Genomic DNA, 17,668 nt, shown 5'->3' with positions numbered 1-17,668 from the left:
TAATGGAAAGTGAATTAATGTATTCAGAGATCCCAAACAATAGCCCTTTTGATAAACTTAAAATAGTAAATACACATAATTTTAAGAAAAAAATAACAATTAAATACCCGAATAATAAATGAAAACATGAAAACAATAAATAAAGTATGTAAATACTGTATAATAATAGGAAAATTAATTGCATTTACTGGTTGCACACACGTTGTCTTTGGCATCTTAAACATGGCTGCCAGATATACTCACATGTACCACTTTTGTGCTTTGTGATAAGTTTCTTTTTTTTTTTTAAATCTCAATTATCAATTTTATAGCCTTCCTCTTGTTGGACTTTGTTGCTTTCACACATTTCTCAGATACTATAATAATAATATTTATATTGAGTTGAACAGAAAGTTTTGGATATTAATAGGTCTCTTAACCTAATGTAGATGTGCGATTTAATTATAACAGTTGGGAAATTTAACACATTGTTAATGTGAAATTGTATTCTTTGTTTATCAGCTTATTTTATACTTTGAGTTCATTTTTTCATTGAGCACACAATTTGAACTTTGAAGCATCATTAGAGCTCTGAAATGAATTTTTGTTGAATTTAGCATTTGAACTCTGATATGCTCAAAGGTAGTCATTTGAAGTATGAGGTGCCACTGTACTATACTGTTTTTAAGTGTGTGCCAGTATAATTCTTAAACTTTTATATGTTGCTTAAAACAAAATGAAGCACAATATAAAATTTCTTTTAGTTTATCTAAATAAATAAGTATACAATTTGCAAATCTTTGTTTATTTAAAAATTTTAAGACTCTCACTAAGAAAATTAAAAGAAAATAGATTAATACATCCTGTTTTTCAAATTTAAATTCATACTTGCTGAAAGGTTAAATTTAATAAATTAAATGCCGAGAAATTAATATTTTGGTAGCATTTCTTCTTATATATGTACTAGAAATGCTGCATTATATACAAAGCGTGATGTATTTCAAAAATTTTTATATAATAGAAGTTTTATAAAAATTTGGAAGAGAAAGAAAAAGGCTTTAAATTATTTATTTAAAAATTCCTTTTCTGTTATCTATATTTTTGTAATTTCATATAAATATATTTAAATTTGGACAGTAAGAATTATAAATAAGATAGATATAATATATAATAATTTATTATTACAAATTTAACAGATTATAATGATTGCATTGAAAGAAATATACCATTAACTTACATTAATTAAATATTTTAATGTAGATATAGTTAATTCCTATTATATAAAAGTTAATATTTAAAATAACAGCAAAAATTCTCTAGAAATGATTATACCATATTCATAAGATCAAAATACTTGTTTTGTTTGTATGTGCTAATATGTACAATTATGGCTTTCTACTAAATATTTTGGCTCTTACTAAAGATTAATTGTGATTTTAAATTGTCTTTGTCATGTTTCCTTTGGATGAATTTGTACATTAAACTGTTAAAATTAAATTTTGTAACTAAATAATAATGGAAGTGTAATTCATTAAATTCCTACTTTAATTACTAAAGTTAATTATATAAAAATTCATTTGATATATATTGTTATATAATTAATATGACAAATATAATGGTAATATCAAATATTTAAAAATTGTTAAATAGTTTTCATTTCTTATTTTTCATCTTATGAGTTTATATGGATTATAATAAATATTTAACTTAAAACTGTCTTCATATTCTTATAATATTGTTTCTGATGATAAGTTTTTTTACTTATGATTACTTATGATTACACAATGATGTAATGATTATAATTGCATGGAATTGTAAAGATTGTTTGCATTGTAAAGGGACTATTATGAATATTGAGAGTTATTTATATCATTTTGAATCTTTTAATGAAAATTGTCAAAGCTAATGCAAAAATCTTCAAAGTTAACTTTAATTTCAGATATTTAATAATTTGCCATTATGCGAGATTAAAAATTTTAAAGTACATTTAGAACTTTTTAAAATTTCAGCTTAAATTCATAAATCAGCTATAGATAGTATTTGTAATAATCTTCATACAAGTAGAAAATATGTAATTACATGACTTGCAATATTTGAAAACTTATCTAATATTCCTATTGTTGAAAATTTTAATTTATCACGATGTCAAAGATAACGTAAATGTAAATGTAAAAAATTATCATTTAAAGTTTTGATAAGTAGCTCATGTATTATATTTAATAATGATGATATTATTCAGAGCTCTTAACTTTTTATAAAATTAATACCATTAATAACAAAATTTTTATAGTAGTTTAATATTTCTTAGATTACTGTGTTTACTGATGTATTTAAAAATAAATATTTTTTTTAGTATTTAAGTTATGTAATAACTAATTTGTATAATTATAAATTTATTAAAATATCATGCTCATGCTATTTAACATAATTAGTACTAAAATTACTTAATCATAATACAATAGTTAAGCATTACGAATAATAGATATTGACTCTTTATTGTAAAAATACATTATTAAACAACAAAAAGATACTGTCAAGCTTATGAGAATTTTTATAAAGGAAATAACATTTAAAGTTATTAAAATTAATGATTAAAAATTTGAAATGAATTAAATTTATTTTTATAATAAAACTACCATTTATTCCAAAATTAAAATTTTAAATTAAAAAATACTTAATTCAATTCCTGATCAGATAAATAGTTTTGAGTTTTGAAAAATTGATATAAATTGAAATTAAATGTAATTATTATATTTTTTACTATTGCTGAAAAGTATTGTGCACACTACAATATTTTGTTTAAAAGTTTATTAATAAATACTTTTTATAAAATATGAACAATATTATAGAAATAAAAATTTTTCGTCATTTTTAGAATATTTGTCTAAAAAGTGTCCTTTCAAATCATTTTGAAAATGTAAATTCAAAAACGTCTCGATAAATTGATTGTGCTGCATTATGCCTCGGTGATCATTTAATTTTCAGTTAGTTATTAATTTTAAGCGTTGTAAATGAAAGAAAACTCTAAATCAGGGGTTGGCAACCTTTTTTGGCTGTGGGTCAAAATCAACCAAAATGTGTGTATTAAGATGATGTTTCGGGTCAGTGGTATTTTCATTTTAAAACAGTCTTTTTTGTGAATAATAAGAAATTTTATTGAAAAAATAATTACAATATGCTTTAAACTTTAAACATAAAAATTATGTTTGTTTTTATAATAATTAGAATTATAACTGAATGAACTTTATTTTTCTCTTCGATGTCAATGGCTCCCCTGATGCTGAACTTGGGACGACAATTTAGTCAAGTTTGGCTTATAGTTAGTCGTCTTAAGACAAATACAAGCATCTGAATCGGTAGTTAAGCTGCTCCTGTTCTTACTTAAAATAAATTTCATGTGTGAAAATATTTGCTCACATTTATAAGTTGAACCGAATGCAGACAAAATAGCAAAGCCAATTTTTTTCAGAGATGAAAACTTCGTAGGAAGTGAAGCCCAACACGTTGATATCATGGAAAGATCATAATCTTCTGATTTTTCCAAATCTTTCTGTAATATCTTGAATTTATCCGAAAATAAAGTATAACATATACTTTAATTATATAATTTCAAGTGGGTCACTTGAAATTACTAAATGGTTCACTTGGTGACCCATGGGTCATAGGTTGCCAAGGCCTGCTCTAAATTATGTAGATAAATTAAGGTAACTCTTGCAGATGAAAAATATCAAAAAAATTATATTGTATTTTTTATAATCTGTTGTGCAGTAATGTAGTGTAGCTAGTATATTGTAATGTAAATCGTATTTTCTGTTAAAATATGAAAGAAACTTTAGTATTTAAGATATTATTATTGTGAAATAAAAGAAAATATGATAAATTATCATATTTTCTTTTATCATATTGCCAGATACAATGCTATACATGTTACAAAAGCTATAAGTAGATGATTATTTTTTAATTCATTAATTTTAAATAAGCATTGTTTTACATATAATTAGGTATATTTTAAAATTTCTTAATTTTAGATTGTTTTTTATTTCTAATGATTAAATGTAATTGTTTGATATTAGATTATAGTTGTAGTTTCATTGTCACCTTAATTTATAGACATATTCAATTTTTGAAAAAAATTTAAATTCAAAAACAAAAATGAGTTAATGAGAATCAAGCCTAAAGTAATATAATATAGTGAAAACTATTCTGATCACTCTTTATCATGAAAAATTCTCTCTTTTTCTTAACAAGCAACCACTAATTTATGGTGTAGATTCTGATCCCAAAAGTTTATAAAAACACTTTTCTGTGAGTTGATGATTCCTTAAGACTGATTTATATGATAAACTATCACTGATGTTTTTTCATTTAAAACCACCAAATTCATAGATATGTATCATTTGAACAAACTTGTGACTTATTGGTAACCTTTGTTAGACAAGTTGCAACCATATCACAGAAAATCTAATCTGTCAGATTTTTCATTCATTGTTGCATTGTCAAACTAATCAACAATGAGGTCAGAATCATATGCTAGATCATGTTCTTATCACTCTTAAAGGGAAATGAATGCTCTTACATATACTATGAACATCTTTTCGTAGACTGCATTTCTTAATAACTATACACACTCAGAACACCTTGTAAAAGTGCAGCCGTATTTATTACCAAATTTGAACGTTTTCGGACATATTTAATGACCTTTATCAAGAATAAACAGAAATCGAATTCTTTTTCCATTCAATTCGGAATTCGATTTCCGTTTATTCTTGATAAAAGTCATTAAATATGTCCGAAAATGTTCGAATTTGGTAATAAATACGGCTGCACTTTTACAAGGTGTTCTGAGTGTGTATAGTTATACTATGAACAACTCTCAAGTCATATTACAGCACATTGTGTGTAAACCACTAAATTGACAAGTCTTTGGATGCAAGAAAATATCACACACACACACACACACACACACACACACACACACACACACACACACACACACACACACAATAATGAAGTTTTCCAGACAACATTGGGGATTTTCAGATTATTGCTCCATTTTAAAATCATGCTAATTACTAATTACAATGATTTTAAAATAGGCCAGAGGTTTGGAAATTGTTTATAGCATTATTCATGAAATATATTTTATTAGGAATTAAGTTTTTCATAGACATTGTAAGTGACCAAAAGAAGTTTAACTGTTGTTAGTGTTTATCAAGTTGCTATCAATCACAAGTAGTTTTTGATTTGGTAGGATTTGATTTGTTATAATATAATTTATAAATTATAGTTTTCTAAACAGCTTTACTAGAATTAAGAGTTGAAACAAGCATTGTTTTATTGTTTCTTATATTCTACAAATATTTTCATTTACAGTAAGAGTTCTGTTTTTCATTGATCTTATCTTGAAATTATTAAATTCTACAATAAGATAGTTATGTATCAACTACTATTATTTAAAATATATGAATAAAATTATTGAGTAGAGATCTTTTATATGCCATAATTATAATAAGCTGTTACAAAACATTATAACACTGTCTTTGCCCAACAATGTATAATCAGTTGTCGCATTTTTAAATTCCCAGTGTTTAACTTTGATGTGATGTTCAGTAATAAATGAAATATAAATAGGCTGTTTCTCATTAGGAATATTAATCTTCAAATTATAAGTGTCTATTTTGGATAAATGTATCTAAAAGAAGAATGGAAAAATTTTAATATCTATTATGAAATACCTTGATAATATATTGAAATATTAAAAACTAAATTTTTTTTAAATCTATTAAAAAAGGATAAGAGCAATTACTCTTAACTCTTCTTATATATTTTTATCAAAGTTGGGTTTTTTAATTACCAAAATTATATTAAAAACATTGATAAAATCTTAGCTATCAAATTTGATATATTTTTAATATAATTTTAGTAATTATAAATTTCTCATTTCAAGAAATAAACAATAAATTAAAACCAACAACTGTAGTGCCTTTGACCGGTGTGCTTCTCTCTTCTTTCTCTGTAAAACGCAAACGTTTTTGAACCTCATTGGTTCTTCCTCAGGCGTAACGGAATTCTGTTCTACAAAATTTAAATATCCCGTCGAAGTTGACCGTTGATTTAGAAAAATTTGCATTCTGGAACGCTGTTGCGTGCAGCCGATGTCGTCATATTAGACTTGCGCAACTTCGACGGGATATTTAAATTTTGTAGAACAGAATTCCGTTACACCTGAGGAAGAACCAACGAGGTTCGAAAACGTTTGCGTTTTACAGAGAAAGAGGAGAGAAGCACACCGGTCAAAGGCACTACAGTTGTTGGTTTTAATTTATTTTCACTTCGGTGTTGTTCCTTTATATATTTTGAAATAAACAATGATTATAATAAATTTTTAATCTTACTATCTATGAAGATAAACTTAAAATGTTTAAATACTAATCCAAATTATACATCTGTTTTTTAAACTTATTTTGTAAAGTCATTTTTTCTTGAAATTTCTACAATCCTTCTATATGCATTTTATTGTTTAAATTTCTGTTTCATGCACTGAGTTTCCTAATTTATTTCAATCATTTCTGTAGATTTTTCATCTTTTATTACATTGATAATCCCACTCACTTAATGTAAAACATATTTATAAATATATTTTCTATAGAACAAATAAGTACAGGTAATAATTTTTTAAATAAATTTGTAATTTTCTTATCCTTTCACAAGCAAAATATTGTATAATGTACAAGTACATAGACTAAGTACATTTTATCATATTGTTTCAACAAATATTACTGACTCAAATAAAAGAAAAAACATAAAACAGTATTTTATTCATAATAAAATAACAGAATTCACAATAATTTAATTTTATTTACAAAAATATTCAGAAAGAATTGCCAAATCTCTTATTGACTAAGAAATGTTAAGAAATGAACTGATATGCATTTAAACTAAGTGAAATTATCTGATGAAACAAGTAACATTATTTTTGAAGAAAATATATTTTTTTAAATAGTTTTAAAAATGAAATCTTGCTTCAACTATCTAATGAATGTATTTCTATCTGTTCTGAAACTATTATAATTGTTGATATTTTTAATTCAAAATGTGTTTATTGAATAATAAAAAAACATTTATAGCAAAAATGACTTCTCTGCATAAAAAATTATATAAATGTATGAAAAAATTAAACATAACTTTAATCTCCTGTAAAATCTCAAGCAAATTTATCTGGCAGGTTATTTTTTAAGCTTACTATATTTATGACAGAAAATGAAAGACAAAACACAATGTGCTGATTTGTCTGTAATTAAATTTAAATGCTTTTATAGTTTAACACTGTTTTCAAGACACATTCATCATAAAATTTTATCTTTCCATACTAATTGCATAAAAATTGGCATATGTCATAAGATTTGTAAAATGTACAGTACTTCTCAATACAAAAAATTAAAAAGTAGAAAGTTGTAAAGTTTTGTTTACTATTTTGTATTAATGTAAGAATGAAGTTTATGTAAAAATTTTCATATTATTATAAAAATTGTGGAAATTTTACATTTATGACAAACTAACCTGAAATGTGTATTAATAGTGATATGGCTACATTAATTTAATGACAATAAATGAAGTAATACAGTAATACAAATTTTTATTTACATTTTTAAGAAAAGTAAGCTAAACAGTATTTCAATAACATTATACACATTATAATAAAATTAAGAAATTGAAAAGAATTAGGCTCCATTCTCTTAAATTTAGGAAATGTAGCTTTCTCTTAACATTTTATTATTATTTTGTTAAATTGAGAATGAAATTCTAAGTTTAATTTTTTGCTGAAGAAAACGATTAAACTGTGATATATAATTGCAGGTGTTTTAGTAAATATAAAATTCGGTCAGTTGTAAAGCGTGTAATGTAATTAGAGTAAGTTATAGCATAAAAAAATTTCCCGGAACCCGCCAGTGTGTTTAAAAACTGTTATAAAAGTTGTAAGCTCATAAGTTGATTTGAGATCTTATACGGAAACGCAAAACGTTGCCCGAGATTTTTCATGACTAAATATTCTATACAGTCCATAAAATACAGTAAAGAATTATTTTCCATTCCATAATCATTTTCGAGATGTTTCGATTTTTAACTGTCTTGTAAGCACTTCCCCTACTCATTACAGGTTCGGGCAAATCCGTAGTGGGAAGCCTAGATAATGAAGGGCAGGGGCCCGACATTCATAAAACCCGGAAATTTTTGAGTAGATTGATCCGGCCCACTCTACCTATAAAAATTTTTGAACTGACTCGAATTTGGGCATATCACAATGAGTCTATCCGACTATAGAAGGCTTGTTTTCATTCCAAAGTGTTTGTTTTATATTTAATTTGTTTACCCTCTGAAGCTTATTTAGTAACTGTGTGTTTTAACGAAAATTTCTGAAATTTTGCAGGGAGGTTTGTGTATGATGCTATTAAATTTTGGTGGTCAAAGGTCGAGGGGTGGGGAGATAATGAGGTCATCTGTCGACGGTCGGGCTTAATGACGATTTTACTCGTTATTAGCATTTATAATTTTTTTATAACATCCCTACCCTCAAAATTAAGCTTTTTGCCATTTTATAATAATTAAAAATACAATACTGTATTATATTTTAAAAACTTTTTATAACAGATAGCGCCACACGCAGTTTTAAATGTTGCCGGGAAAGTTAAGCTACTCGTTGCTGGATTCTTTAGTTTTGTGATGAATGAAGAAAAATAATTCTGCATTAAAAATTTAATGTTAACAAAATATTTTCTCTTCTTCTTCCTATATAAATCATGCATTAAAACTTTTATTCTTTATTTAATCGATAAAATGAGATAATCTTTTTTAATTACTTCCATTAAAATATGATTAAGTAATTACGAAACTTATCAGAAATAATCTATATTAAAATTATGAATTTCAGGAGAAAATTCATTGGCCTTCAAGTTCCGAAGACGAAAGGTAAGATTCATATTATTTAATGAAGTGATTTTGTTACATAAAATAACCTTTAAATTTATATTTACAGTTCTTGGAAAAATTGGATCATTCCCATTGTCATCGCTGGAGTTGCCTCAATATTATATCGTCTTTATCTCAGTTATCACAGCTCTCTATAAAAAATGGATTAGTCATTTCTATTTTGTAAGGGACCCACGGTTGTTCGATTCAATTAAATCAACATCTACATACCTCCTAATAACAAATATCATTTATCTATTATATCGAATTTATAACAATTATATATATCATGTATACTTTTATTACTCATTTCCTTGATTTATATAGATTATTGTTAAGTTTTATATTAAAAATTCCAGATTTAAATAATGCAAAAAAAAAAGTTTTAAGGAATGCTTAGTCTCAAACAATTGTTTGGCTCTCTGCAAAACATCAAAGTTCGAATATGTGGCCTTGCTATAAGAGATAAATGTAGTTTAAATCAAATGAATATGTAATGACTAAGTATTAAAAAAAACTAGCCATAACAAGATGTTTATAATAAAATTTTTATGTCAGAACTACAACAATATTTGTTTCATGTATTTGTGACAAATAAAATGTTGTATTATGGTTACTTATTTATTTTTTCACATCAATAGCAACTTTATCCGATTACAGAATTTAAAAAATTACACACATTTTCGCCCATTAACGTCCGGTCAAAACGATTTTCCATTTATCATATTCTGCGAGCAGGTGTTCGGAAAATTGATACCCTTCAACAGAAAATCCGTCACTGTATTCAGATCAGATATACAAGGCGTAAAAACGATGAGAAGTATGTACCATCCTGCACAGAAGCCGGCAACAAAGAACGATATGAAAATTAAAATCAGGAACCATATTATGGACCATAAAAAGTTTCCTCCTCGACCAGCACCCATTTCGATGTTATCCAAATCTGTTGCAAAAAATATATATATATAATATAAACACGCATGTATAACATTCACTAAAAATAATTTAATTTATACACAGTTAAACATATTTGAAAGCTGTGACCTCGAATAATATAAAACCGGTTTATTTCATACGAGATCACGGATATTCAAGAATGTCATGTCGTATTATATTTCGTGTTTAGACAGCAACAGAATTATTGCGCGTGAAATTATATTTTCTTAGATAAAATAATAATAATAATAATCTCAAATTTTTCCAGTTTTAATGTTTAATATAAGAGAACATAATAGTCAGTGTTTTTCAGTGTACTGTACTGTACATTTTGTAATCTAATACAGCTTGTCAACCGGATAAGTCACATGATCTCACGTGATGAACTTTTTATAGTTTAATTAATGATAAATTATTCGGATTTCGAAAACATTGAGAAAACTTAATAATTATTAATAATTAAAATAAAATTTAAGCACCGCGCGAAATTTCTAAATGGAAAAAAAAATTTACCATTATCAAAACTAGTTCAATACGAATCAATTTTAAGTAGCAAGATTTTTTTTTTTTTTTATCAGATTTGTTCATTGTTACGGAGTGAAAATTCAAGTATCATTCGCGGAAAAAGTTTAGACAGACTTTCTAACGATTTACAGTTAAGGAAGTCGCGTATACTTACAAACTAAAGTTAAGTTTCAGCATAATAATAGTAAAGTGGAGCAATACTAACCTGATGAGCGGGAGACAATTTGATTTATTTAAACGGAAAGAAGACCAGAGATCACACGCACTCTTTTTTAGCTATTTGATAAAGGACGATAAGTGTCGCCATAACTATTTTGTCATTCCGATAAAGTATGACACAAGGGCCCCACGACTCGGTTACAGCGTTCTTCCTCTTTCTCTACGCCAGTTTTTCTTTTTTTTTAAATTAAAGCTAGTTGTTCTGTTTTACGAGGAACTAAAACTAAAGTAATTAAAATTTCCTGTTTGTATTTAAATATTTGACGAAATTTAATTTATTCGTTTAAGTAACACTGAACTATGACGTAATCGCAATTAATGACGAAACTTCTCTAGTAATTAGGTTCCAATTAAACCTCATTTCGTCATTGCTTTTTGCAGGAAATTTCATCTTTTAATTTCTTTTAAAATTATTTAATTACAATTTTTATGTAACTTAATTAATATGTATCTTTCTTTTTATTCGGATACAAAACACGCGCCGATGTCTTTATGTGATTATAGATTAAATATGTCACAAAAATTGATGATGGGTTTGAATAATTATCAATTTTTAATAATATATTTATCGGGAAATAATTAGAAAAATAAAGGCTGTTTAGAATAAATTAATGCCGATATTCGTGCATGGCGAGTATAGGGGTAGTGTGTTTGATATTGTTCCTAGAACAGATGTTACCGTATTGATTTATTCAGGTGTAGGAAAGCGTCGGTCAGGTAACAATGGAGGATCGACCAACTACACCGGTTCCTTTACCCAGAAGAAACAGGCGAAATTTAGTAGTAAGATGTGATTATTTGTTTCCCTAATGGGGAATTTTTATACCCTATTAAAAATCTAATAATTGTTACAGCCTAGACTAAAAGGCATCTTATACACAAGTACATCGCTTAAATCTGATGGTGACTATCCAAGTATAGCTTCGGCAGTTTTTAATGCTGCGTGGACTGGACAGTGTATCGGTTATCCTATCAATCCCGACGAAAGTGGGTAAGTTCGTCGATGATATTTATAATATAGTGAATAATTATGTCTAAATCGTAGCGGATCTTTAAAGGTACGCCGATATAAGAGAAACGGACAGGGAATCGGAGCCGCCTTCTCCTCCTCCTAAAAACATTGAAGATATATACGCCATCCCGCATAAAAGTGTAAGTTTTGTGGCCGATTTTATGTGAAATAATATGGAAGAAAGAAAAATTAATTCAGAATGTGATCAATATAGTCTACTGCAGACAAACAATGCGAAACGTCATTTTCGGAGCGTGCAGAAAACAGTGATGTGAATTCTGATGTATCTGAAGTTCCGCAGCCGTCATGGGTAAGTTTGGATTTCATTTATGGTTTTTGTGGTTTATTCTAATAGAAGATGCGCTTTTTTTTCTAGCAAATACAAAGAAAAACTGTTACAAGCCAGTCGAAGCAGAAATTTCGTTTAGCCGATGAAGGCGAAAGAAGTAAGATTTAGAATTATAGAAGGAGCTTGTTGATTTAACAGGATTTAGGCTACATAGAATATCTTTGACAGGATATAAAAAATTAGAAAAACGAATAAAATTAATAATGGAAGAAAATGAAAAATTACACTCGAAAGTCATTGAACTAGAGAAGATAATCAATCAACTAAGAACGAAACTGAATGGGATTCAGAATTCAGTAACTTTGATGGATTCGAGCAAACAGAAAGAAATCGTAAGTAGTTACGTAAGCTCATCTGTATTATTATTCTGGAAAATCTGTAATCAGTTCTTGTTTACATAGGATGAGATTAAAGAATTGAAAAGCAAATTAGAATGTCAAACACAACAGAATAAATTACTTATGGAACAAATACTCCAAGCTAAGAAACAATTGTAGGCTCTTAAGAATTTTCATTAAATGTTTCTCTGATTAAATTCGAATTCTGAATTAATTGTGACTATTTACCAGAGAAGAAAATGTAATTAAAGTAAAAAAGATAGAGTTAAGAAATGAAAATAGTACAAGTTTAGGTCAAGATCCACTTCATTCGATGGGTAATTCTCGTTTTTCTCTTTGCATTTCTTTATCTAATTGTAAATTCTGTTCGTTAATTTTCTTTCTTAAAGAAAGAGAATTGAATTTATGGAAAGAAAAATATAAGGAAGTAGAACATAAATGTGAATACTTAGAAAATTATTATAAAGAATGGGTTCCACCACAAGAGCACGAAGCATTTGTACAAGAGACACAGACGTAGGTTATACAGTATACTTTTGATTATTATTCGATTTTAAATGTTTTTATTTAATATAATTGATTTGTATATATATTTCTTTATATTTAGACTTTTGGATAAACTGAAAGAAAAATACCAGGATGAGGTTAAAAAGTTGCAAGTTAAAGTTAAGGTTCGTAAAAAATAATTTTTGTAGAAGCAATTTAAATCAATTTAAAACAAATTAGAAAAGTCATCCTTTTCTTCTTTCCTTCCTTCCGTATATAAAAATAGGAAAAAATAATTGAAACTAATTTTTCTTTCAAGGAATTAGAAGCGCAAAAGAAATATGTAACGGAGGAAATCAATCAACTAAAACTAAAATTAAACAAATATGTTACTGATAAAGGAAATGTAGAAGAGGCATATATGCAGTTATTACAGAAATGCGAAAGCTTAATCTTTCAATTACAAGAAAACTACAACCAAGAAAAAGAACTTCAAGATTTAAATTTTGGTCTTCTTCAATTGGTATTACGCTTCGATTTGGATTGTCAATTTCTTTGTTGGGGGCATCTTCCCTTCTAGTTTTAAGTATAAAACTTATTTGAGATTCTTCAATACGCTGTAACGTTTGAACTATGGGTTAAGATAGCTTCGAAAAACCCCATGAAATTTTCAGTGGTGGTCCGACCGGATATGTCGTGTCCTGTTCCTTATCACATTGTGGGATTGCCCAAACCCATAATGAGTTGCTAAAAAGGCTCTCTTTGTGCCTACAGGGCGGAGAGTTAAAAAAATGTATATATCGAAATATGGAGGGAACATGTGCCATTATTAACTAAGTTGAATAATAATTACAAAATAAAAATTTACAACCAATTGTTTTTTATTTTATTTGCAGGCCGAACAAATATCTATAGAACGAGATCAAACAATGAAAAAAGTTAGTTTTAATTTTATTACGCTTATAAAATTAATAAAATTGTGGAATTTAATAACAATTTCTTCATTGAAATAGTCACAAATGCAACAAAGAAATCTTACAGCTCAAGTCATCGAAAGAAGCTTGAATATTGGAAGATTGCAAGAACGTTTAAAAGTAAGTTTTTCAAATATTTTCATTCGAACGTCTGGAAATATAATTTCATTTTCATTTTTAAATCTAATCTTATAATGTTAATTATTCACCTAATTTTTACTTGTCAATTGAAGGAATTTAGAGAAAGAACAGAAGAAAGAACAAAGAGAACTGAATCCAGGTGTGTGTGTGTGTGTGTATATATATATATCCTGTACTTGTATGTGTGTGTACTTCAACCCATACAGATGATTTGTTCAGTTTTGTGAATATATATATTTTTTAGATTAAGGGAAAGAGAAGCCACTTGGAAGCAATTACAAAACGAATACCAGAAAGAAATGCATAATTTAAAGATTAGCTTATTAGAGAAAGATAGAGCTTTCAATGCATTACATGATGAAAAAAGGTAAATAAATCTAAAATATTTGGAATTACATCGATCAACGTAAGTACTGTATTTTATGGTATATAAGACATAGCGTCATTTCGACACAGGATATTTAGGAAAAATATTTAGTGTATTTAAGCCATGCCGCGCCTTTGACACTGGGCTCCAAATTTTTTTTACTGCATTTTGATTAAATAAAAAATTTAAAATTAGAATGCACAGCTTTATTTACCAGGGGAAAAAAGATTTTAAAATAAGTCATTAACAATTACAGTAATGTTTACCTTTAAAATACTCAACATTATATATATGCAAAAGCTGTTAGTTATTATTTTTATGTTTTACTACATTTTTTTTTTATTCAAGAGTTGGGTTAGGTATAGGTTACATATAGCCTACTGAAGGCCATTAGGAGAGTTCATCAGATTAAGGTCCAGAGGCTAAGGGAACTTCACATATAAGTTAAGAAGCAAGGTGATTTTTTAGCCTTTTTTTTTGTTTTGGACAAAAGTTGTGCCTTATATGCAGTAAAATGCGGAAATTTAAACAAATGCGAGAAGAAAGTTAAAATGTCTTCCTTCCTTCCTTACAGTTCGAAAATATATACAGTAGAGCGTCGATAAGTGGAACGTCGGTAAGTGGAATGGCCGGAAAGTGGAACGTCGGTAAGTGGAATGGCCGGAAAGTGGAACGATTTTCAGTCGGACTGTGTCGTGCTGAATCGAATGTTTTTGATACTAAATTTACTTCTAAAGTATAATTTTCATGTTTTTTATATTCTTTAATATATTTATTTTGTTTGTACAAAATGCAGAAATAATTTTTAACGATACGATAGCCTCGATGATTATTATAAAAATTTTCGTTAGGCTTAAAATCGACGAAAATTCAACACGAAGCGACACGCAACGGAGAAAAATTCAACAGGAAGCGATACGCAACAAAGAAAAATTTGAACATCGGACAGGTTAATGTATTTTTTTGTACAAAGTCGGAAACTGGAACAAATCATTAACTGGAAGGACCCCAGTCCCCAATTGGTTCCACTTTTCGACGCTCTACTGTATATATATATATATATATATATATATATTTTTTTTTACAAATCAAAATGTAAAATGTTTAACGAATAGATTATTATTTAATTAGATTTAATTTTTATCGATATTTTCATATGAAAATTTTACTTAAATGTCTACGTTTTTTAATGCCGTTAATTTTAAAGTATGTTTTTTAAATTTTTTGTAGCCAATTAGAACAAAATTTGGATGCATTATTTCAGTCTATAAAAAAAGATAATGATGATATGGAAATTAAATTGAGAAAATTGAATTAACTTAAAGGTAAGATTCACTTTGTTTAATCGATAGAATTAAGATAATTTTTGATAAATTACATTTTTATTCTTGGAGAATTCTATATAATAATTTTTAACTCTATTTTTTGAGAAGTAAACTATAAAAAATATTTAAATATAATGAATAAAGGAAAATATTTGGTAATGCGGGCACCAGGATATTATTATTTTCATGACCATACGAGTTCGGTCGGAAGTCAGATGGATAGGAATGAAAAAAGATCCGCACGGTGAAGTGTTATTATACGTATAATAATAATAAACAACAATCATCAATCCATTTTCTTCTCTATTTTTAAAAAATATTTCTAGTCATTAACGCTATTTCAAATGTGTTAAAATGAATGATTTTACTGTGAATACGAATTAAAATTTCAATGAATCCACAAGAATGTCTATTATTTTACGTTTTATATGTTCAAAATGACAATCTCAACATCGAAAGTAGATGGTGGCAAAAGACTCGGATAGTTTTAAATTAGAAATAACATTAGACGAATAGAGTTTCCAACATGGGAATTCGGAGGACGAGTTGGCCAAGGCGTCAGTCTACCGCTTGTTGACCTTGCGACTCTCGATCGAATCTGGGCAGGCGACCAACTCCAGAAATTATTTTGAGCAATCCGTCCCGATAGCCCACCGATGGCCGAGTGGATAAAACTACTAAATTCTGGTAGTTGATCGCGGGTTTGCGCCCGAACAACGGCTGACCACGTGACGTTTTACGAGTTTTCTTCACTTGCTTAACATCTAAATAGGGACAAGTTTTCCATAGAAAATTCTTCCGAGAAGCATATCGCCCATGTTTTTCCTCATTCCATCAGTTCAATCCAATTCTGTTCCGAATATCCCCGACCCTTTTCCCTCTGGCTATACCATTGTGGGTCCAGCCAGTCAGAGACCATTCTGTGACCGAACTCGTGGTCACAGAATGGTCTCTTACTGCTTACAGGGTGAAAAACCTTTTTTAGTGACCATAGGAGCAGAAATCTTCTCCCGCTTCAATATGTTACCTGTTGTATCTCTTAAGACAGAAAATAAGGACACGCTGCCGATCAAATCTTTACAATAGGTAATAACTTTTATGTTGAAGAATTGTTCGCGTTCGTATTTCCTCCAAAGAGAAAAAAGTAAACAAAGCATTCTGCAGTAATATATTCAAATTGCTCAATAAATATTTGCCAGAAAAATGTTCTTAAATTACAATAGAAATGCACTCGATCAACTATTTGATAAAGCGGGGGGCGCAAACTCGAACGCAGCAAAGGGCCAAACAATAGATTTATATCAGACGCGGACCGTATTCGTTATTATTCGGTAAAGCAAAACATACTGTAATTACAAAAAAGGCTCTTTTGTTACCAGGCCTTTACGACGTACTTAAACAGAAATTTGAATTTTTTCTGTTTTAATATACGCAAAATGTTAGAAACAGTGATTTTTAGAAATCAAGGCCTCCGGCCGAATCGCAAGCCTTAACGGGCCACCAGTTTGCAACCCGCGATAAAGCTTTTTTCAACACTGTTCTTTAATGGATTTTGATTATTTGATATTTGTAGAAAATTATAAAGTTATATAGGAACTTTAATACAAACTTCCTTATCTTTTGCAGTATATTTTTCGAATTGACGACGACAGCCATTGACATGAACTGTGTAATTATTACATTCAAAATTTTTGTAATAACAAATTCAAGGTAAACATTTAAGAATTAACGGCAGCTCTACAGTTTCGTGTAAATATTTTTGTATAATATATATTTTAATAAAATAATGATAATGAAAATCAAATTATGAATTTAAGTTTTAAATAATAATAATGTGAGGTTTGCCGAACGACTGCGTTAGTCAGAATGTCGCGCGGTCACGAACCACGTGTGGGAGTAAAAGAAACTCTCAAGAGACAGGTTTTCATTCGTAACCCGTTTATATAACAAAAGGTGCTTACAACTACGATACACTTTTATCAGCGGCGGCGTTCGAGTCTTCTGGGCCTTCTCTCGGAATCGAAAGTCCACAAGAAAAGTCCTCCGATGT

The 17,668-nt window shown here is 28.1% G+C and overlaps 2 protein-coding genes across 2 annotated transcripts in view; both read left to right on the top strand.

Annotated features, from left to right (window-relative positions):
* Nucleotides 1-9,788, top strand: part of LOC136990315 (cytochrome b5-like) — a 35,404-nt gene extending 25,616 nt beyond the window's left edge. The window contains exons 5-6 of the mRNA XM_067288707.1: nt 8,909-8,946; nt 9,014-9,788. Coding sequence (XP_067144808.1) covers nt 8,909-8,946; nt 9,014-9,104 — 129 coding nt within the window. The 3' untranslated portion in view covers nt 9,105-9,788. The remainder of the gene's footprint in view (nt 1-8,908; nt 8,947-9,013) is intronic.
* A 1,018-nt stretch (nt 9,789-10,806) lies between these two features.
* Nucleotides 10,807-17,422, top strand: LOC136990312 (centrosomal protein of 89 kDa-like). Its single transcript, XM_067288705.1, has 18 exons — nt 10,807-10,854; nt 11,323-11,409; nt 11,481-11,617; nt 11,685-11,778; nt 11,853-11,948; nt 12,015-12,084; nt 12,156-12,319; nt 12,389-12,480; nt 12,557-12,642; nt 12,715-12,841; nt 12,933-12,996; nt 13,131-13,334; nt 13,708-13,749; nt 13,825-13,905; nt 14,019-14,065; nt 14,171-14,293; nt 15,524-15,618; nt 17,245-17,422. Exons 2-17 carry the CDS (start codon nt 11,350-11,352, stop codon nt 15,609-15,611), a joined length of 1,575 nt encoding a protein of 524 aa, XP_067144806.1. The 5' UTR covers nt 10,807-10,854; nt 11,323-11,349; the 3' UTR covers nt 15,612-15,618; nt 17,245-17,422.
* Nucleotides 17,423-17,668: the final 246 nt, after the last annotated feature.

Source organism: Centruroides vittatus, unplaced genomic scaffold, assembly GCF_030686945.1.
Source record: "Centruroides vittatus isolate TY-2023 unplaced genomic scaffold, ASM3068694v2 scaffold_899, whole genome shotgun sequence".
Lineage (NCBI taxonomy): Eukaryota > Metazoa > Arthropoda > Arachnida > Scorpiones > Buthidae > Centruroides > Centruroides vittatus.
This window is presented reverse-complemented; position numbering and strand designations above follow the sequence as displayed.